Source organism: Eubalaena glacialis, chromosome X (assembly GCF_028564815.1).
Source record: "Eubalaena glacialis isolate mEubGla1 chromosome X, mEubGla1.1.hap2.+ XY, whole genome shotgun sequence".
Lineage (NCBI taxonomy): Eukaryota > Metazoa > Chordata > Mammalia > Artiodactyla > Balaenidae > Eubalaena > Eubalaena glacialis.
The window spans coordinates 37991313-38013480 of NC_083736.1; the positions used below are offsets into that span (position 1 = coordinate 37991313).

The following is a 22168-nucleotide window of genomic DNA, read 5'->3' on the forward strand; positions in this document are numbered from 1 at the left end:
TCCTTAATATACTGCTTTATTTTTTCCAAGCCATGATAATCTCATTTCAGATTTGGAATGCAGAATTTAAAAAATCTTGGTAGCGATAGTGAGAGAAATCATATTTAAATAATTACTGAGTGGTGGGATGAATTGGGAGATTGGGATTGACATATATACATTAATATGTATAAAATAGATAACTAATAAGAACCTGTATAGAAAATAAATTAAAAAAAATAATTACTGAGATTAAATACCGCCTTTTATTATTCAGAAGTTGGCTTCTGCTTCTGTTACCTTGTATCATATCTTTGACATCTCTGTACAAAACATTACAGGATGATACTTAAAAGTCTAAGCTGTCTAATCACAAAAGTGTTAACATTTTAGCTTCCCTAGATTAAATTCAGCCATAGATTAAAAAGGTAGAAACTTAAAATGAGTTTAAGTTTCTAACTGTATAAATTTAGAGGCCATTATAATACCTCGATTTAACAATATTTACTTACTATTCTAGTAGTAAGATGTTAAGGGAATGGGGATTATTGTTTTGTCATTGAACCTAGGAAGAGTTTGGTCATGGATTTGTAGAGGACTGTATAAGTTTTCGTCTATTTATTTTGTCACTCTGAAAATAGACCAAGTCATAGTATTTATCTTTTTAATATTAGTACTAGAAGCTACCATTGCTGGTTCTCTCCCTCCAGTAGTAAAAGAGGTTCTTTGATTTTTTTGTTTGTTTGTTTGGTTCATAGAGACCCATCCCTGTACTATAGGAAACATGTTACTGAATCGATATTCATAGATTTTTGTTTGGTTTTGTCTTAGGTATGATGCATTATGTATTCTCCTTCGTCACAGCAAGAATGTACGTTTTTGGTTTGCTCACAATGTCCTTTTTAATGTTTCAAATCGCTTCTCTGAATACCTTCTGGAGTGCCCTAGTGCAGAAGTGAGAGGTGCATTTGCAAAACTTATAGTTTTTATTGCACATTTTTCCTTGCAAGATGGGCCATGTCCTTCACCTTTTGCATCTCCAGGACCTTCTAGTCAGGTAATTGCCCAGTTAACAGAAATAAATTCTGTTTCCTGGAAGTTGAAGTCACAGATATATGTGCATCTGTTTGATACGTTTACCTAACAAACGTGCATGAGCACGTAATAACCATAGAGTCCGATGCCTCAATGTTTATATGAGTTCCATTTAAAGCACTTCCCAGCAGTGAATAGTGACTATTGGCTCTTTAAAACATAACGGAATTTTCTGTTAATTCAGTTACATTCAGTGGCTTAGTTATACACTTACTGTTATATAAATTTAAGTGGACTTCCATTTGTTAAAACTTAGAACAGTATGAAGCCTCTATAATGAAATCTACATTGGATCTTCATCCCCTTTCCTAAAAAGCAACCCTTTTTAATAATTTCTTGTGTGATCAGTCCTTCCAGAAATTTCTGCCTATATTTAACATGTATATGTGCATGTCCCTTTTTCATGCAAAGAGAATTATATCGTACCTGCACCTTGTTGCTGAAAAACAACCAACGTTTTATCCTTTACAGGCTTATGACAACTTAAGCCTGAGTGATCACTTACTAAGAGCAGTACTAAATCTACTGAGAAGAGAAGTTTCAGAGCATGGGCGTCATTTACAGCAGTATTTCAACCTGTTTGTAATGTATGCCAATTTAGGTAAGAATTTAAGTTTTCATAATTCTCTTTTAATGTATTAAGTAATGAAGTCATGTAAGTCACATGATGAAATATAACCTGGTCTAAAATAGAAACAGTGTTCCATAAAACCTATTGTGAATTTTATCTGAAGCTTTTTTTTTTTTACACTGCACTTTTCTCCTTGTATTTTATCATTATTTATGCATGTGTCTTATCTCTGCACCAGACACAGGTCAAAATCTGTATCTTAATCATATTTTTATCTCCTGAAGTAGTGGTGCTAGACCTTTTTTTTTTTTTTAAATACTGATGCCTAGGCCCCATCCCAAACCAACTGAATAAGAATTCTCAGAGCTAACACAAGGAATCCACATTTTCAAAAGGTCCCAGATGGATGTGTAATACTCACCAAGTTTGGGTAAAGGACTTAGTCTGTACGTAAGTTTTTGTTGACGTAAACTAAACTAAAATCGGGGATAATATAAATGTTCACTTAAATTACCTGTTATTTATGTTAAGTTCTAAACCCAAACATCCCTGTCATTCCAGGTTTTTTGTGCATGAACTTACCAATTGCCAGTTGATCCATGGCCCTTTTAACATAAGCAACATTCTACTTTGCGTTTGTCGTCTTTTCCCTTACCTTCCCATACTGGAGATGCTTGCATATTTGTAGTTGAAAAGAATATTTATGCAAACAAGCATAAGGGGAATCTGTATTTCATACTTAGAAATGCCAAATCTTAGGTATTTATAAAAATCTCACTCTGTTCAACTCCCTTTTTAGGTATTCCCTGTTCAGAAAACATGCATCGTTGGTCCATAATCTAATCTAATTAAAATTTCCCTGCTAAAAGCAAATATGGGTCTATAAACTTTAATACGAAATCCTTAGGACCAGATACGCTTTGTGGTTCAGAACTGTTTGGTTTTAAGAAAGGTAAAATAGCCCATATGCCCTAAATTATGTAACATCCCTAGAGCAGGGTCCGAAACAGCATTTTGTAATCATACACGTGAATATTCACACTGGGAGGGGATGATTGAAGATGTAAATAGCCTCTTGTCAGTTCAGGCCAGATTTTCACGGCAACTTTATGAATGAACTTTGTTTATATTGATGTTAAGGGCTGTTTGAATCTCAGGATTTCAGATAAGGGATTTGTGGACCTGTATTTACTATACTTCTTGGAACATGGCAATAAATAAGACACCTATTTTCTAATGGGGTATAGAAGCAAATTAAAAGGTACTTGCCATAAAATATGTTTATGGCTATAATGGGGAAAATACAAAGTGCTATGGAAGTACATCATAGGGGGAGTGTGGGGGACTTAGTGGAGAGGATGTGGGAATTGGTCGGTTGAGTTTTTCCATCCAGAGTGAACAGCAGGTGCAGAGACTTGGAATAAATTCAGCATGGCTTATTGGAGGAAATGAAAGTTATTCAGTCTGACTAGAATTGATGTAATATGGGGATGGCAGGAGTGGTGAGCAGAATTCTCTAATTGTGCTATTCTGTCAAGCCTTGTGAGAGATTCTGGACTTTATCCTGAGGGCATTGATGAGCCATTGTAGAGTTTTGAATAGACATGGCTTCTAGAAAGATCCAGGCTGCAGTGTGGAATGGATTATTGGGGAGTAAGACTAGAGATTGTTAAAGTAATCTATAGATAGAAAATCGTTGTGGCTTATACTGAGGAACTGGCAGTGAGCGGGATACAAGTAGTCAGATTCTGGTGCTTTTTATTGGAGATAAGGACAGTAGGATTTGGTGATTGGGTATTCAGGGAAGGGGAACACAGAAGAGATGTTAAGAATGATGCCCAGAATTCCAACTTGACAAACTGAGCAGGTAGTAGTGCCATGTACTGAGAGGGGAAACCCAGGAGGAAGAACGTGGACAGGGAATTTGAGTCTTTGTGACACCCAAATAGAGCTGTCCAGTAGAGCGGTGATCTATTTGTCTGGAAATATTTTGGAATCAGCTGAATGAAAATAGCTGGAACTTGAAGCCATTAGAGTGGGTTTGATCGTCCAGGGAAGGCATACGGTGTGAGAAGATAGCCTGACGTGGGAACTTTGAGGACCATCACTTTTGAAGAGAGGAAGGAGGACTCACAAATAAGAATAAGAAAAAAAAAAAAAAAAAAAGAATAAGAAGAGGTAGAAAGAAAATAAGAGAGGAACCCAAGAAAGGAGGAAATGGTTATGGTTTGAGAACTATTCCTTAGCTTTAAACCAGAAAAGGGGGCAGAAGCCAAATAGGCATGGGTTGAGGACTGGGAAGATGAGAAAGTAGAGGGAACGAGTTTAGGCGTCTTTCAAGAAGCCTGGCTGAGGAAGAAAGGCAATTCATAAAAGAATTCTTATTTCTCAGTTTTCATCATTCACCTAATGATGAGGATTGCAGACTAGGCTAGTTGCCGAGACTCCCCAGGCCATAGAAAGTGTTCCTCTTCCTTATGCCCAGTAGGATTGGAATGTCATAGTCACTGTTTAACCATTTTAATACTTAAATCCAGTTATACTAACTCAGTAGATTTTTGGTTCTGATTGCTGAAGTAAGTAAATGCTAAGTAAAAGTGATCTTCTGATCATAAAAGTTGTAGAAAGATATTTTATTATGAAGCCCTTCCGTCCCAGTTCTTTCCTCTCATATAATTCTTCCCCTCTCTTCCTGCTTCTCCCTTCTTTATTGTAGGTGTGGCGGAGAAGACACAGCTTCTGAAATTGAGTGTACCTGCTACCTTTATGCTTGTGTCTTTAGATGAAGGTCCAGGTCCTCCAATCAAGTATCAGTATGCTGAATTAGGCAAATTATACTCAGTAGTGTCACAGCTAATCCGATGCTGCAATGTCTCGTCAAGAATGCAGTCTTCAATCAACGGTAAAGTCAAATACTCCATTCTTTACGTTGGTTTTAAAGTACTGCTGGCCATATATAGTACCTGATTCAAAGTAATTCCAAAGATATTTAAAAATAAAACGAGAGTCTGAAAGTCCATGCTTGGAATATTTTATAATATTTTGAGTCTTGCACCTTTTTCCTCATATTTAAAGGGAATCTTTCTGTCTACTTGTTACTGAGGTTGGTACCTTGTTTATAAAGTAGTTTAAGAATTAACTTTTATATAAAGAAAACGCCAGTGTTGGCATTTCAGTTTTACATTTTATCATCTTGATATATGTGATCATTATAATGCTTAATATTACTTTCTTTGTTGTACTCAGGAAACTTGATTTAAAATATTATTTTCATAAAATAAAAAATTCATAAGCTATTTTCTGTGGAGAAGCCGATCTGTTTTTCATTGATGACAAATCTGTATTCTAGGTAATCCTCCTCTTCCCAATCCTTTTGGTGATCCTAATTTATCACAACCTATAATGCCAATTCAGCAGAATGTGGCAGACATTTTATTTGTGAGGACAAGTTATGTGAAGAAAATCATTGAGGACTGCAGTAACTCAGAGGAAACCGTCAAATTGCTTCGTTTTTGCTGCTGGGAGAATCCTCAGTTCTCATCTACTGTCCTCAGTGAACTTCTCTGGCAGGTTAAAGGAAAATACACATTCATATGTCTCTATAATTTGATTTGTTATTCCTTTATTTTATATTTTTATTTTTTTAAATAGTTTTTTTTTAAGTATAATTGACTTTACAATTATATTAGTTTTAGATGTGCAACATAGTGATTTGATATTTTTATACATTACACATTACAAAAGGATCACCACTGTTGCTGCTTTAAATAAGTTCTTCACCATGTCTTACCTGTTTTTAGGTTGCATATTCCTATACTTATGAACTCCGGCCCTATTTGGATCTGCTTTTGCAGATCTTACTGATTGAGGACTCCTGGCAGACTCACAGGTAGATACCCTTTTTTGTTCCTTGCCCAGCTTTTAGAGTAACTGAAATTACCAGTCGGCACATATTTTTTTTTTTACCTCGTGAAGATCTAATAAATGTTTTATCTTAAACAAAACATAAGAATGAATAAAAAGGTCCCCCATTCCTCACAGTTTTATTTCATTTTTTATTTTTTGCTCTCATTGCCCAAGTTGCATACTTAATATACTAACCTTTTTCTTTCAATTGTTGTGTTTTTTGTTTGGGGGGATTTTTTTGTAAATGTTTCCATTTCATTAATGATGCTCTAGGGTTATTTTAGGATAAGATTACGTTAGTTTTAGAATTACATGAGATAACACTTGGTCATCTAAAAATAGTGCCTTCAGTAAGTACAGTCAGTTCCCATTATTCATGGTAGTTAACGGTCTGAAAGTCACTGTGAACACTGAATGAGCAAATACTAAATCATTGCTCCTGGGGAAAAAACAGGGTTAGGTTCTTGCCAGTCTCTGGTTACTTTTTTTTTCCAACCAATCAATACATAACCTTTTTTTAATGTGTGTTTCTGTTTAAAGACACGTTATTTAATATATATTGCTGACTTATTAACATTGAATTCACAATAAATCGGGTCTGAACAAAGCTTATCTGACACACATTTTCTCTGCAAAGCACATCACAGCCTTTTTGGGCTTAGGAACATTAGACAGCACTTTAGCACTACACATTTGAGGCCCTTTCTAAACAGTGAGATAACACAAAGCACAAAAATGTGAAAAGCTGTCACTGAAATAGATGGGAAAAAGGATACTTGTTTACAGTATGAGCTAAAACAAGGCCGAATATCACTTTGTTCCACTTCAGATGGGAACGTGTGTTGGGCAACTCAGTTGTTTTTGCTACTCTGCACGTGACTGCAATTGCAAAGAGTTGATTTTTGCCATTACAGATCAAGTTTAGCAAGTAGGCAAAACTGCAGATACGGAATCCGTGAATAAATGAGCATGAACCGTAACTAGTTTTTCAGTATACGTACGAGAGGTTTAGGAGTTAGCAATTTTTTATTTATTTTTATTTTATTATTTAATTTTTAAATTTTATTTTTAATATTTATTAATTTAGGACTAAGGTTATCCAGCTTAGCTGTCCCTCAAGGTTCCTCCAGAATTCCTCTTTTTACGTAAAAGCTTAATACATTATCCTTAATCCCAAGAGCAATACAGATGATGATGAACTATGGAATTAGTTGGCAACTTTGCCAGATTGTATAACTTCCCTCCCTACATGGACAGTAGTGTAAGAGTTTATGTTGGGAAACAACTGAGAATCCATATAACAGACTGCCTCCTGTCTGTCAGTGTAATAATTAAAACAGAAACCTGGGACTTCCCTGGCAGTCCAGTTGTTAAGACACTTCGCTTCCATTACAGGGGGCAAGGGTTCAATCCTTGGTCGGGGAACTAAGATCCCACATGCTGCACGGCACGGCCACACAATCAATCAATCAATCAATCAATAACAGAAACCTGAAAACAAGTTTTATAACAACAAAATGCTTAAAGAGAAATTAAAATCTTGAGTCTTAGTGGGGATTGCAAATGCCAGAATTCATGAAATAATATTTTCAAATTATTCACCAGAATTACCATCATAGATTTCCAACAGTTGAATTAATATTGTAAAAATAGCATTAAACCAGAAATCAATTTTCATTAAACACAAAATTTAGTAGTTCTAAAACTATAGCCGCTTATTTTGAATACTACCAGTACTCTTCTCAATATGATCAAAGGATCTGAAACTTAAGAGTTGGTTGAAATGGAATCTAACTTTTCATTATTTTCTTTTGAAAATATTGTATGCATTTATAGCTTTAAGCCAATTAGCCACATCTTAGTTCTCTTGTTTCATTAGAGCAAGTAATAATGCTAAAGGCATGTGTGCAGGATTAAACATGGGAATTTGACTTTTGTGTAATGATAAGATTGTTGTTACGAGTCCCTGGCACCAAGCTTGAAAATAATTTTCTCATAGTGTGCTTTTAGGTCATTTAGTAAGCAGTGTGTATTTATGGAGCATCTCCCGTGGGCCTGGCACCGTTAAGCATTGGGGAACAAGGGAGGGAAAGGTAATATTGATAAAAATGGCATTTGAAAGCAGTTGATTCATTATCACTTGACAAAACTGAAGGTAAAAACAGAATATACACTGCAGTGTTTCAGATTAAATAGCAGGAAGCCTGTACATGGTTGATTGTGTGGTCTGAAATGATTAAACTTTGCAAAATTACAAAGTCATGATTTCCAAACAAAACAGATTTTATAAATGCATGTAATACAAAAAAACAAAACAAACTTGAATTTTGATTTGGAACGTTCTATTAAGTAAAATATAAGGTATACAAAAGGTTTTTTAGGTAATGTTTCTTTATTGAGGTAAAATTCACTTAACGTAAAATTCACTATTTTAACCATTTTAAAGCATACAATTCAGTGGCTTTTAGTACATTCACAGTGTTGTGCAACCATTACCACTGTCTAATTCCAGAACATTTTCATCACTCCAAAAGGAAAATCCAAACCCAGTTAAGCAGTCACTCCCTAGTCCTCCCATCCCCCAGCCCCTGACAACCACTAATCTGCTTTCTATCTCTATGAATTGGTCTGTCCATAGGCAAAATATCCAGGACTTGCCTGGACATCTCATATGAATGGAATCATACAATGTGTTCTTTTGTATCTGGCTTTTTTCACTTGGCATAATGTTTTCAAATTCATCCATGTTAGAGTACATATCTGTACTTCATTGCTTTTTATGGCTGAATAATATTCCATTGTATGGGTACATTACATTTTGTATACTCGTTCATCTGTTGGTAGATATTTGGGTTGTTTCCACCTTTTGGCTGCTGTGAATAATACTGTTGTGAACATTCATGTACAAGTTTTGTATTTCTTTTTAAACACCTGTTTTCAATTCTCTTGGATATATAGCTTAGAGTAGAATCGCAGGCAGGTAAATTTTAAAATATTTTTTGAAACATTGTAAAATATTCATAACAAAATTTACCATTTTAACCATTTTTAAGTGTACAATTTGGTGGAATTAAGTACGTTCACAATATTGTGTTAACCATCACCACTATCCATCTCCAGAACTTTTTCATCATCCCAAACTGAAACTCTGTACCCATTATTCTTGCTTTCTCTGATTTTTGCCTATTCTCTAAATACCTCATATAACTGGAATCATATGATATTTGTCATTTTGGATTGGTAATAAGTTGGTACCAGGCGGCCATATGACCTTGGGTTGCAAGTCTTTTAACCTCTCTATTTTTCTTATCTGTGTTCAAGGGTTTAAGAAGAGGACTTACTGTCTAGCATTAGATTACATGACTACATCAAAGACATTTATTGAATGGCACATAGTAGGCACTCAGTAATGTTAGCTGCTATTTGATTTTAGAAGTTTTTATTTATCTGGTTCTCTTTCAGAATTCATAATGCACTTAAAGGAATCCCAGATGACCGAGATGGGCTCTTTGACACAATCCAGCGCTCTAAGAATCACTATCAAAAAAGAGCATACCAGTGTATAAAATGTATGGTAGCTCTCTTTAGCAATTGTCCTGTTGCTTACCAGATTCTGCAGGTGAGGGTCTCTCTCTCCCTCTCTCTCTCTTGCTCTCTCTTGCTCTCTCTTGCTCTCTCTTGCTCTCTCGCTCTCTCTCTCTCTCTCTCTCTCTCTCTCTCTCTCTCTCTCTCTCTCTCTCTCTCTCTCTCGCGCGCGCGCGCGCGCGCTCTCTCTCTCTCTCTCTATATATATATATATATGTGTATATATATACACACACACATATAATTTTGTAGAAATCTGAATCAGAATTAAGGATTCTGTTTTAAAAGAAGAGAATTATGAGAATTTGGAGTTGTCGTTTAAAGTTACCTTTGAAAAGCATTCCAAAACCTTTTACATATATAGTTTTATTTTCTTTTGAAGGGCAATGGAGATCTTAAAAGAAAGTGGACCTGGGCAGTGGAATGGCTTGGAGATGAACTTGAAAGACGACCATACACTGGCAATCCTCAGTACACTTACAACAATTGGTCTCCTCCGGTGCAAAGCAATGAAACATCAAATGGTTATTTCTTGGAGAGATCACATAGTGCTAGGATGACACTTGCAAAAGCTTGTGAACTCTGTCCAGAGGAGGTAAAAAAAGCCACCAGTGTGCAGCAGATAGAAATGGAAGAAAGCAAAGTAATTCTTTACTTTATAGGCCAGTGTTTATGTATTAATGATAATGGGGAAAAAATTATGTTGAAGTTTTATTTATATGTGGTCTTAATGAGGGAACCTTCTTTTAGAGAAATATTTGTGAAATTGCCTGAATCTAGTATTTCTAAGAGAACCCAAATCAGGTTCCTTTCAGTTTACTTTGTTTATCTGTAGTAAAAGAAAAGTTGTTAGTGGGTCAGTTTTTTAGATTTTAAAGATTTTATTTCAAATAGAAAAAAAATTAAAAATAAACTTGAATTTGGCTACATAATTCTTTATCTTTAAATACTTAAAATCAGGAGCCAGATGACCAAGATGCCCCAGATGAGCATGAGTCGCCTCCACCTGAAGATGCCCCATTATACCCCCATTCACCTGGATCTCAGTATCAGCAGGTATATTGGGCTTGGTTCGTGTTTTTATTCCCTAGAACCAATCTTTATGCTTTATTTAAAGGATGGCTAAGTTTCTTGTTGTGACTGTAAAGTAATAGAGGGATTATCTAGACTAGCTTTGGGGGCATGATCAAAAGAGGAATGGTTGGCATGGGGTCACAATGTGGCATGTTTGAGCTTGCCCCTGTGGTGTTTTCCTGGTCAAATATGTGCCCCTCTTGTACTAGTAGATGAAGTTCGTAAAACTATGATTATTCACGTCAATATAAAATGATAATCAATATTTAGTATAATGGATTAAGACCACATTTCCTGTTAGGCTAAGTGTGTGAGTGGATTTTGAAGGCACTTAGATATGGCAGTGAAGGAAGAAGTGTTTGCTTATTACTTAGCATAACCAAGACAATGACAGTAAAAATTGTTGGAAAAAAATGAGGGATTTGACAGATTTCCATGAATTTTTCTGTGAAATCAATAACTAAATAAATTTAGATGAAGAAACGTTCTAAATGAGAGCGTCTCTTTCTAAACCCCAGATGTGACTAATTCAGATCTTTTGAGGCAGTGGTCCTTAAACTTGCACAAGCATGGGAATCCCCTGGTGGGCTGTTGCAGCAGAGTGCTAGGCCCCACCCCAGCGTTTCTCATTCAGTACATTTCTTTTTTTTATTTATGTATGTATGTATGTATGTATGTATGTATGGCTGTGTTGGGTCTTCGTTTCTATGCGAGGGCTTTCTCTAGTTGCGGCCAGTGGGGGCCACTCTTCATCGCGGTGCGCGGGCTTCTCACTATCGCGGCCTCTCTTGTTGCGGAGCACAGGCTCCAGACGTGCAGGCTCAGTAATTGTGGCTCACGGGCCCAGTTGCTCCGCGGCATGTGGGATCTTCCCAGACCAGGGCTCGAACCCGTGTCCCCTGCATTGGCAGGCAGATTCTCAACCACTGCGCCACCAGGGAATCCCCCTCAGTACATTTCTAACGAGTTCCCAGCTGCTGCTGCTACTGGTCTAGGAACCATGCTTTCAAAACCATTATGTAAGCATTCTGTCTTATATTTCAGGGTGGAAATAGAAGCATGCTGACTAGAAATGTTGAATATGACTGGAAAATGCATATTCATAATTTTCGTAATAGAAATTATAGAAAGTTAAAGCCTATAATCTTCTTGGCTTGACTGGTGGGGAACGTACAGAAAAATGAGAGTTCAGGGGTTTAAAACATTAAGGACCCAAATCCACAAGGAGAAGAGTTACTTTCCTCCGCCCTGAGAAAACTCATATATTAATCATGCCCGGTTAATCCACATCTTCAGTGTTGTTTTGTTTTCATTAACATCATCCTGTGTTCCGGATTGTTGCTCATGCAGACCTCATATGATCATTCAATCAGATTTCTCATATGGGAGTTTCAAGGTGCTCAGAAGAGTGTGAGGATAGATGTGTTCCAGCTTACAGATACTTTTCATGAATATTTTTTACCACGAGCAATAATGGGCTGTGTTATCCCTTATTTGTCAGACTTGAATCTAAATAATTTTTGGCACTTAAAATCACTTTGGCCAAAGAATTAAACAGACCTACACTGCTCTTATTTGGGGCTTTGGGGTTTGAATTTAGGCTACCTTTTCTCTTTCAAACCACTTTTTTTTTTTTTCTTTCTTTTCCATCATTAGCCCAAGTGTATTTACTCTTTGTAAGTCCTAGGAATAAAAGAAATGTTTACATTTCCACAAACTTCAGCCTGTGATCTTTAAAGTTGAAGTTTAATGTATGAAAAGTTTTAACATGCAGATCTCTTCTCCCCTCCCAGAATAACCATGTGCATGGACAGCCGTATACAGGCCCAGCAGCACATCACATGAACAACCCTCAGAGAACTGGCCAACGAGCACAAGAAAATTATGAAGGCAGTGAAGAAGTATCCCCACCTCAGACGAAGGATCAGTGAAATGCACATGATTAACTGGTTCCATCAAGACTGTGCACCCAGGCCTTACAGTCCAACCTTTTTCTGTGTCTGGCTAATATTTAAAACTAGAAAAACTATTCCTAATCAACATGGAGTGGAAAGTTTATTCACTGTCTTACCTGCAGAAATTTGCTGTCAATATATAACCCGCCTGCAGTGGAAAGTGTATAGTGTTTTGTAATAAATGGCCTGATGCTAACGTGTAAATGGCAAAGGTGTATATAGTATATTAATGTTTGACTGTTAATTCTTAAGCAAGAAACTTTTTTCTTGATGAGACTCACAGATCTACAAAACCTACAAAAGTTAATTTCCTTGTCATACCCATTGCACTCTGCAACCAGTGTTGCCTGCCTTAACGGCAGTTGGATCAACTCCTTTACAAAAACAAAAAATAAACCAACAGCAACAAACCAGAGCCCATCCATTTCAACCACACCAATAGTTTCATGTTAATTCTTTGCCACTGGAGTCAGTTTTATTATGAGCAGTGAAAGGCTGGTAACCTTTAAATTATTTGGTTGATGTGGAAAATTTGGTGATGTAACATTGTTTCTAGATCTTTTTCATTGCCTTTTTATTCTGAGGGTAGGTTAATCACTTTGAAGCTATAGTTACGCTGTAACATGTAGCATGGCTTCACACCAGGTTAGTGTAGCCAATGAGGAAAAAATTACCATAATGACAGCAGTTGTCCCAGCGCGACAGCTGTATTGCTCAGAGCTTTTCCGTCTTACACCTAGAATATAAAATACAAAACAAGGGGAGAAATGTGATAAACAGGTGGTTTTCAGTTACACATATGTTGCTTACATCTAATGTTTGACAGTTCAACCTCTGGGTGGGATAAGGAAACTTAAGTATCAGTAATGGGAATTTTAAAAGATTTAAAACAAATATGCAAAAATTTGCTATGCCAGGATGCTTGGAGCATAATAGAAGACTGTATTTGGTGTGCTTGTTCTGTTTCTTTGGTAGAGCTTATTAGGAGACCCTTTTAAAACTGTCCTTCTGCTGGATCCCAGTGAAGTGGAAGTCATCAGAATCCCACAGTACTTGGAGTACCGCTGCACAGTCACAGTTTTACTTGAAAGCAAGAATTGTCCTAGCTCCTTTTCCATTATTCCAAAAATTTTAACATTTGAAGCAGGGTCTAATTAAAAAGGAAACTGGTTAGTTAATATAATTGAGGTATAATTTCAGAATAAGCATTTAATTAAAGGTAAGGAACTCATCAATCAATACTGTATTTAAAAGAGAATTGGTAACTTGAATGTGTGTAATTTTTTGGAACCTGTCTAAAAACCAAATACCCCTGCAAACAGATACAGTCCACCCTATTCTATTTAAATATTTTGCTGTTTTATTTTATAGAAATTATTTTGCTGAATTCACAAATAGAATTTGATTTAAGAAGAACTTTTTGTCCTGTGGTGTGTTTTGGTTTTTTGGTTAATTTTTTGTCTTTTTTTGTTTGTTTGTTTTTTAAGGACTGCACATTAAAAATAATTCTGTGCATAGCATGCCTAGGCATGACACTGAATTCAGGAGTTCAGTCACATTGAGTTTTTGTGCACAGAAAGATTTGACCTTTGGCCCTTTACTAACAGATTTAGAGAAAAACAGGATTGTTGACACTGTAAAAGTTTCCTAACATAATCAATCTTGTACTTTTTGTATGTTTTTTATATACATGTATATTTAATGAGCACAAGCTTGGTTGTATTTTTTACAGTTCAGTTAATAGGCAAATGTTTTGTCAAAAAGGCTATAGTTGGAATTGAACAAAGCAGAAACAAAATTGAGAATTGTGTTATTTTGTGATTAAAAGGGGCAGGTATTTAAGATAAAGCTTTGGGTATCTTATTTGCAGTACTCTGTAGTCAATCTGTGCTTCTAGGTTTTCTGTAATATTAGGAAATTTTGACACCAGATAGATCCTGTTTTTGCCTTAAGTATATTACATCTGAGTTTGTTAAGTGTGAGCCAGAGTCATACACACTGTCTGCAATTCCAGTTGGTAATTCTAATTTAGAAGTTCCTCAATTCCAAGCCTCCTTAACAAGGAGCAGAATAGGCTAAATTTATTTGGACAAGTTGCTATCATTAAATACACCATCTAACCATCTGAGATGATTTTTTGTGTTTCCTGGTCCTTAACAAAAGTATGTAATATACTTAATTTTAAAACGAATGACTTCCTAGACACGAAAAACCTGACATTTTAAAAGGCTGTGAATTTTTCTCCTTGGAGGGGGATCCCACCTTCGTTGCTTTGAATTTACAAGTCCCCTAGTGCCAGGTGAGGGCTTGTGAGTCCTTTCCCCCTCCATCTGAGGAAGAATGGTCTGTGTTGTGACCAGGATCTAGGAGAGGTGAATGGAGAGAGCTATTTTTGTTTGTTTGTGCAAATTATTTTCTATATTTAACTCTTAAGCAAGCATTAATGTATAACTGAAAATTTTAAGATGCATGTTATTGTAAGAGCAACATAGTGGTGGATTTCGAGGTCTTTTTCTGAACATAAATGGCACATTTTAAACTTCCAAGTCTTCAAAGTGCCTAAAGATTATTTAATTCTCCCTCAACTGATTTCTTGAGCCATATATATATTTCCTACTTTACATGTTTGTTGCGGAATCACTAGTCTTCCTTTCAAAGAAGTACCCCCGGAATTCTAAATGGCATGATTACTTTATAGAAGACAGTAGAATCTGTTAACAGAAAGACTGAAGATGTTTTCATTGTTAATCTGTGTGAACAAGGGCTTTGCCCTATAGGATCTAAGTATTTCAGTGCACAACTTGGTAAAAACCATATTGCTGCTGTTTCTAAGCCCTCCACCAACCAAATTTTCATGTTCAGCATTGTAGAGGCAGAAATAAGAACATAATCATATTTGGGGTTTTTGTCTTGGTTCATTTTTCTCTCAATGATCATTTCCCAACCTTGTCTCTTTTAGCTGTTATATGTACAAATTTAGAATTAAAATGTTTTATATTTTTTTCATGATTAACTTTTATTAGTGAATGATAACAACTTAAGTATTTAATCCTAGTAGTGGGTTAAAAAGATGAGGAGCCTTTTTTATTTGAATTACGTTTGTAAATGAAAGCAAGTCTGTGAATACTCAGATGACTACTCCGAAATAGTTCCTTTCCGTTTTTTCTTAGTATTTTTCCAGCATATGTTCTCCCGTGAACTCTTACTTTGCTGAATTTTGTGGTTACTTTGGTGGATATATCCTGCCTTATTTAGAATTATAACTGGATTTTTTTTAAAATTGCCTTTTCATAAGTGCCCAATTTTGGTCTCTAGTTTGAAGGTACTACATACTGCCGAGAAAGTAAAACACCCCTCCCCTCCCCCCAGTTCTTGTGTTACTGAGAAAAACCATTCAGTCCTGGTTTCCTAGCAGGGCTCAACCAAAATTGGTCCTGCACCTATGTGAGTGTTTAGTGTTTGAAAATAAGGTTTTGGGTGTGGTAAATCACTACAGAAGTGCTAAATGTATTAAGAACTTGCTGCCGATTGTATTTACAACGATTATTTTAGATTATTTTACGTTTGCAGAAATGTAGCACTTTTCCTCCGAATTTATTAGGTGTAAGAAAAAAAGGGGGAAAGGTGCACCATGTTTTAAACTTGCAAATGAGTGAAAATTTTTTTTCATTTTGAAATCCAGATTCCCAAGAGGAAATTTCACCACCCAGATCACATACTTCTCAGCCTTTTACAAGCCAACAGACTGACTGAAGATTGTCCACAGTTCCTAAGATTTAGCACATATACAAAAATAAAACTTTATAAATTAAATTTCGGTTTCCCCTTTTATTTATTAAAATAAGATTTCTAAACGGAAAGTAAATTAGAGGTGTAATCGATTTAAAGGGAACTTTAAAGGGGAAATGTTTACAAGTAGAGGAATTCAGCCCTTATTTTCTATATTCACATCTAAGCCTTTCAAAAATGGGATTGTGATCTAATTGCTGGCTTAACCGTTCATTCTAAGACCAAGATTTGTCAAACACTTTGGTGTTTCAAAGTTCATTTAAATCAGAAATAAAGCAGGTCACGTATTTGACGGGAGTGATAGAAGTGAAAATTCATTTAATTCTCTAGCAAATTCCATCTGCTCTGCTTTTGGGTATCTGAGAAGTAATTATTTGTTGCCATGTTCCAAAGAAATAAGACTTCCATAGAAACCTGTTGGTGCTTCCCTACAGTTGGGTTACTGCAAGGATTACTGCTAAAGAAAGAAAGAGACATACTCTTTTTCCTCAAACTCTTATTTTTTTAAGAGAACCAGAAGATTAATAAACTAGTGTTCTGCAGTTTGGAAAACTCCAGTTGGATTAAACCGTTTGAATTTTAAGTATTTTTAGCCACGTGAACACAACAATGAGAATATGGCCACTAATATTTTGAACTGCTTCATTGTAATCTGATAATTTACAGGTAGGTAGAAAATTGACAGTTTTTATACCTCAAAGTTTAAAGTTGGGGTTATATCAAAGGTTTTACTAACTCGTTTTCTTAGGTTGTAAAGTCTCAAGGGAAATGTTCTTAAACCACACTAAAACTTTCCTCCACAAAACAAATTACAGACCCATACAAAAATCAGTTAATTGTTTTAAAGACATTCCACTGAGATGTACACAGCTCAAGAGTAAAATGGAAATGCTTTTAGTTGTCATCTGAAAACAAGGTCGTCTCCTTGGGCTCCATCAACATTTATCTAGAAATAGAAGTTTTTCATTGTGGTGGGCTTTTCTCGAGTTGCTTATTTTTCCATTAACCTGCCGAAATATAAAAACCCTATTTTTATGTGTAATTAGTGATAAACTTGTAAATTGGCCACTTTTATGAAGAAAAGGCTTGACGGAACTGAACCTTTGAGGAGTTGTCGGTACTGTCCAGTAGGGGCAGACCTTTGAGACGTTTCTGTGTCATGGCTTCCAGTTCCCTTTTCACGTACATGACTTTCCAGACACCGGGCCGACTTTCTGGCGCCCCCCGCCCCCCCCGTGGGTATTCTCCAGCTGCCCCGGCCTCGCTGCCTTCCCTTCGCCACCCTCCTGCCCCAGAGGGAGCCCAGCGGGGGCCACCCTGCAAGATGATAGAAGTTATTCATTTTCTATTTCTCTTCAATTGTATAGATGTAAGAATATTCAAAACGATTGCTTTGGATACTGGAAAGTTTTTCCATGAGTGAGTCCTGCGGAGGGATTCACCTGCGTGAGGAGTCGAAATGTATTCTTAGAGTTCCCATTTAATTTTTCCCCACCCTTTAAAACACTGGGTGCACCTTCTTTGGAATTCAGAAGCAAAGATAACTAACTTTGGAGTCTTAAATCTGGTGCTTTAGGTGGGACCGGGGAGAAGTAAGTATTCGTATCGTGAAGGTTCGGAATGTCCTTCCCTTCTGACTGACTTAAGAACCACAACTGTCAGCAAGGAAGAGTGTCTGCGGGATGCCAAGGAAATAGGTCAATGCCTAGGGCTCAGTGTGTGTTGAGGAAGAGCCCTTCGTAATCCTTTTTCCAAAGGCCTCTACGTTTAGGATGTGTCCCTGAAGGGGATGTAAATTACTGTGTTCTGTTCCGGTGAATAGGGAAACAGCTTTTTCAAGCTGTGTGTTTAAAATCAGAAATCTAGATGGTGACTGCTTAAAGTTGGTGAGTACCTTCCCTTACTGGAAATATTAATCAGTAGTACTAGTAGTTCGTTCTTTCAGCCATCTACTTTCAGGATGTCTTAAGCATTTAGTATAAATCCTTTCTCAGCAAAATGGGCCTTATGCAGATTCCCATAAGGCTGTGTTAACCATATCTTCCTTAGGAAGTCTGACTAGGTCAAAGGCTAAGACCATGAATGTACTAAAGAGACTTAAAAGCTTAAGTTACTAAGTCAGTTTTAAATACCAAGCTCTTAGGTTGTAGGTAGCCTTCTGTATTGCCCCAAGGTTGGGATTTTTTAATTAAAAACCAAAAATTCAGATTTGCAGTAAAATATGAACAGATTTGCCTTTCTAATTAATTTACTGAAGCTTGGTTTACTTAACTGTCACTAGTAATGTAAGTGCTTAGATAAACTGGATGTTGAGTTTTTGTTTAGCACTTATCCACACAGCATTAGACACTTGACATAGGCTTCTTACACTGAGGTTAGCAGATACTCCATTCTTACAGGGAAAAGAATCCAACATACTGTTTTGGAAGGAGTGCACGCTAGAGTAGAATGTAGTGAGTGCTGGAAAAACCTTACACTCATGATAAACGAGAAATGGCTACAGGATGTCCCTCTCACTGTGTTTTTGTCTTTAGAAAAGCATGATGCCAAGTAACCAAGAGCAGCAGTTATATTTTTCAGGTGCTTTTCAGCAGTTATAACTTACCAATATGCAATTCACATTTAAGTCTTTTTTTTTTTTTTTTGGTTTTGTTTGAAAGGAAATGTTTTTATTTTATTAAAATTATTTAATGATAAAGGCTTAGTGTTTCTTAAGTATTGTTTACAGAATCAGCCTTAATTTACAACAACTTAAAAAATTAGACTATGCTTTTTAACATTTTTATTGGAGTATAATTGCTTTACAATGGTGTGTTAGCTTCTGCTTTATAACAAAGCGAGTCAGTTATACATATACATATATCCCCCTTAGCTCTTCCCTCTTGCATCTCCCTCCCTCTCACCCTCCTTATCCCACCCCTCTAGGTGGTCACAAAGCACCGAGCTGATCTCCCTGTGCTATGTGACTGCTTCCCACTAGCTAGCTATTTTACATTTGGTAGTGTATATACGTCCATGCCAGTCTCTCACTTCGTCCCAGCTTACCCTTCCCCCTCCCTGTGTCCTCAAGTCCATTCTCCAGTAGGTCTGCGTCTTTATTCCCGTCTTGCCCCTAGGTTCTTCATGACCATTTTTTTTTTCACATTTAAGTTATTAATAGCTGTTCCCCTGTGCCGAAGTGTGACGGGCAACAGTCATTATAAAATCAGTTTGAGGCCGAAAAGAAGAGTAAGAGAGAAGCCGATTTAACTCCAGAATGTTTACATTTAAATGCTTTCTTTAAAGTCAAGAATGAACTGAAAATACAAAGCTAGAACCAAAGGAAGACATAAATGTCATACCTGAATCTCCTAAATACTGAGGTTCAATGTTAGGTTGGTTTAAAAGCAGTTGTTAAAACGTGACCTTCTAAATTTGGCTGGTGAATAAGGAAAAAAAAGTAAGGCTTTTTTGTGTGTTCTGAATTTGTTTACAGATGTATTAAATCTGAAACATAGTGTTACATTTTGAGTCTAGGTTAAAAGAGGAAATACAGCTGCCTAAAATAATATCCTGTATTTTAAATTATGCTCTACATTAACTGTAGGTAGACCTTTGCCATGCATTTAGTGTGAGCTCCCATAGAGGAACAGCTTTAGTTAAGAATTTGACGTGGGGTTACAACTTTGAGAACTGAAATATGCCTTTTACTCTTTCTTAGCTCTGATTTGAAAATAAGTACATTTTGAAAAGCTATACTCACACATTTCTAGTAGCTCAGATGAGAGGTTTCTTGTAGCCAATTCTTGGAATGAGAAGGAAAGATGCTAACGTTCTCTTCAAAAAACGTAGGTCCCTGGGGAAAAGAAAATGGCAACTCATATTTCCAAGTGACAGCAGGATGTACCCTGACCCAGCACCGCTCCCCGCCATGTCCTCGGCAGCTCTAAAGTATGGATGCCATGGGCCCCAGTGGGTGACTTCAGTCCAACACCAAACAGAAGAGGTGGCCTGTGAGCTGTGTTCTTGCCCAGTCAAATGGCAATGCCTAGAGCTAATAGAACAGTCTTTGTATATGGTTTTTAAGTTGGATCTCAACTATGAATGTTTTCCTCCATTAAAAAATAAAAAGCTTGTTTATTCATATTAAACCCAACCATGGTAATTTTGATTAAAGACTCACCTCCTTATAACCCTTTCTGGAATGGTCTGAATTCAAACTGCACATGGGTAGCCTCAGACCAGGGATTTTTCTCATTTGCATTTCACTCTGGTCTTTGTTAAAATGAGTTTTCATCAGAAGTTAATTTTGCTGTAACAGTCATTCCGAAATAGTACTTAGCAAACATGTTATGGGCCCTGAAGAAATAAATGAATGTAGCCAATTAAGGAGGTGAGGGCGGTTATCAGAACGAACAGAGCACAAGTTCTGCGTGTCAAGCACACTTCTCACTCAAACGCAAACTCTTTCGATAATGCCTTAAATTGCATTGTCTCAGTTGCTCTCTTGATATGGGGGATTCGGTCCCAACTGCATCTCTGGAAAGCTCTGGTCTCTGTCACTAAGTGCATAGTCTTTAATCCTGTGTAAAGTCATTTGTGTTCGGTCCAGAAAAATGCTAGGGTCAGCATGTCCTTGCTGGGGGTTTTCAGATGTATTTGTGTCTTTTATAAGAAAAGCCAGTTTTCTTTACAGACAATGCAACCTCCATGTTTTAAGAAAGGCAACCAGTCAAATCTTTCAGCTTTGAATTAAAATCGAAAAAGTGTAAGTTTAGGATTTCTGTAAATAAAATCTTAATGTTGAGCGTGGTTACCTGGATAGGTTGATACAGCCCAAAATGGTTTGTTTGTATTGTTGGCTTTTTAGTTGCTTGTTCGTATTTACTTTTTAATATCTTATTCAGATTTTGAACATAAACACATTTAAGGAATATTATTTTGTCCAACTTTGTCTACTTTTCTTTGTATTTGTTTGTATTAATTTTCAGTGAAAATGACTGAGGAATTTCCCTGGTGGTCCAGCGGTTAAAACTCCACTCTTCCACTGCAGGGGGTACAAGGTTTGATCCCTGGTTGGGGAACTAAGATCCCACATGCCGCGTGGTGCAGCACAAAAAAGAAAGAAAGAAAGAAAGAAAAAGATTGAGCTCTTTGCTATTCCAGTGCTCCCGTAGACTTGAACTTGCTTTCCTTTTTCTAATGTTATAAAATCAAGGAACCAGCAAGGGCTGCAGTGGCCCTTAAGAAAGGCCTGGAGCCGGCCAAAAAGAGCAGAGACACCTCACATGAGTAGAGCTGGTCACTAGGTCTCCGGCTCTGCTCTTATAATAAGCCTTTCCATATCAGTAAATCTGTAAACAAGTCAGAGGATAAGAGAATTTTACATTGAGAAGAGGGGAATCTTCTCAATTTTTGCTATTTACTGAAATGTACGTATGACATTGTTGGACATGTGACAGGTATCCCAGGAATATGCATGTAGGACACTGGAACGTGACAGGGGTCCCAGGAGCACCTGATGATTCCTACTGAGTTGGGCGAAGAATCTGCCCAGCCTGAAGCGGGCCAGCCTCACCGGCACACTCGTCCCGAGCACAGTCCTGATAGCTGGGGCCGAAGGGCCCTTCCAACCCGGAAGTTCTTCTCACCTGTTAGAGAATCAATCTTAAATTTTAAAAGAAGCAGAAAAATACAGCCTAGCCTTAGCTGTCATGATGGAAGCAAACTATAACATATGCTTGCTAAAGGGAGAAGATAGGGGGGTATATGTATACATCTAGCTGATTAACTTTGTTATACAGCAGAAACTAACACACCATTGTAAAGCAATTATACTCCAATAAAGATGTTAAAAAAAAAATGCTTGCTAGAAAGCCATAGGTGGTCATAGAATTGTCCTGGTTTTGATTTATTAGGTTTAGGTACCTGCTACCAAGCTGCTGTCAAACAGCAAAGAGAACTATTTAATTTCACTTCCTTGTTTTGTTTGCTTACCATCTCATGGAGGATGGGGGTAATGGCAAAATAATAATAATAATTGTAGTAATAATAATAATAAGCGGGCTTCCCTGGTGGCGCAGTGGTTAAGAATCCGCCTGCCAATGCAGGGGACATGGGTTCGAGCTCTGGTCCGGGAAGATCCCACATGCCGCAGAGCAACTGGGCCCGTGAGCCACAACTACTGAGCCTGCGCATCTGGAGCCTGTGCTCCGCAACAAGAGAGGCCGCGATA

The 22168-nt window shown here is 37.0% G+C and overlaps 1 protein-coding gene and 1 long non-coding RNA gene across 3 annotated transcripts in view; one reads left to right on the top strand and one right to left on the bottom strand.

The window, feature by feature from the left end:
• USP9X (ubiquitin specific peptidase 9 X-linked) overlaps positions 1-12376 on the top strand; it is an 89268-nt gene extending 76892 nt beyond the window's left edge. Inside the window, exons 36-44 of one of the 2 annotated variants that reach the window (XM_061179407.1) lie at positions 811-1036; positions 1546-1675; positions 4362-4547; positions 4995-5215; positions 5446-5534; positions 9014-9170; positions 9519-9731; positions 10097-10192; positions 12004-12376. In XM_061179407.1, coding sequence (XP_061035390.1) covers positions 811-1036; positions 1546-1675; positions 4362-4547; positions 4995-5215; positions 5446-5534; positions 9014-9170; positions 9519-9731; positions 10097-10192; positions 12004-12141 — 1456 coding nt within the window. In that variant the 3' untranslated portion in view covers positions 12142-12376. Of the gene's footprint in view, positions 1-810; positions 1037-1545; positions 1676-4361; positions 4548-4994; positions 5216-5445; positions 5535-9013; positions 9171-9518; positions 9780-10096; positions 10193-12003 lie in introns of both variants that reach the window. The other variant, XM_061179406.1, reaches the window with a different exon arrangement.
• Positions 12377-12690: 314 nt separating this feature from the next.
• On the bottom strand, positions 12691-20274 carry LOC133082694 (uncharacterized). The gene is made up of 3 exons (XR_009698976.1): positions 20117-20274; positions 19697-19789; positions 12691-12901 (listed from the first exon to the last, which is right to left on the bottom strand). It is a non-coding gene; the product is annotated as an uncharacterized LOC133082694 (long non-coding RNA).
• Positions 20275-22168: the final 1894 nt, after the last annotated feature.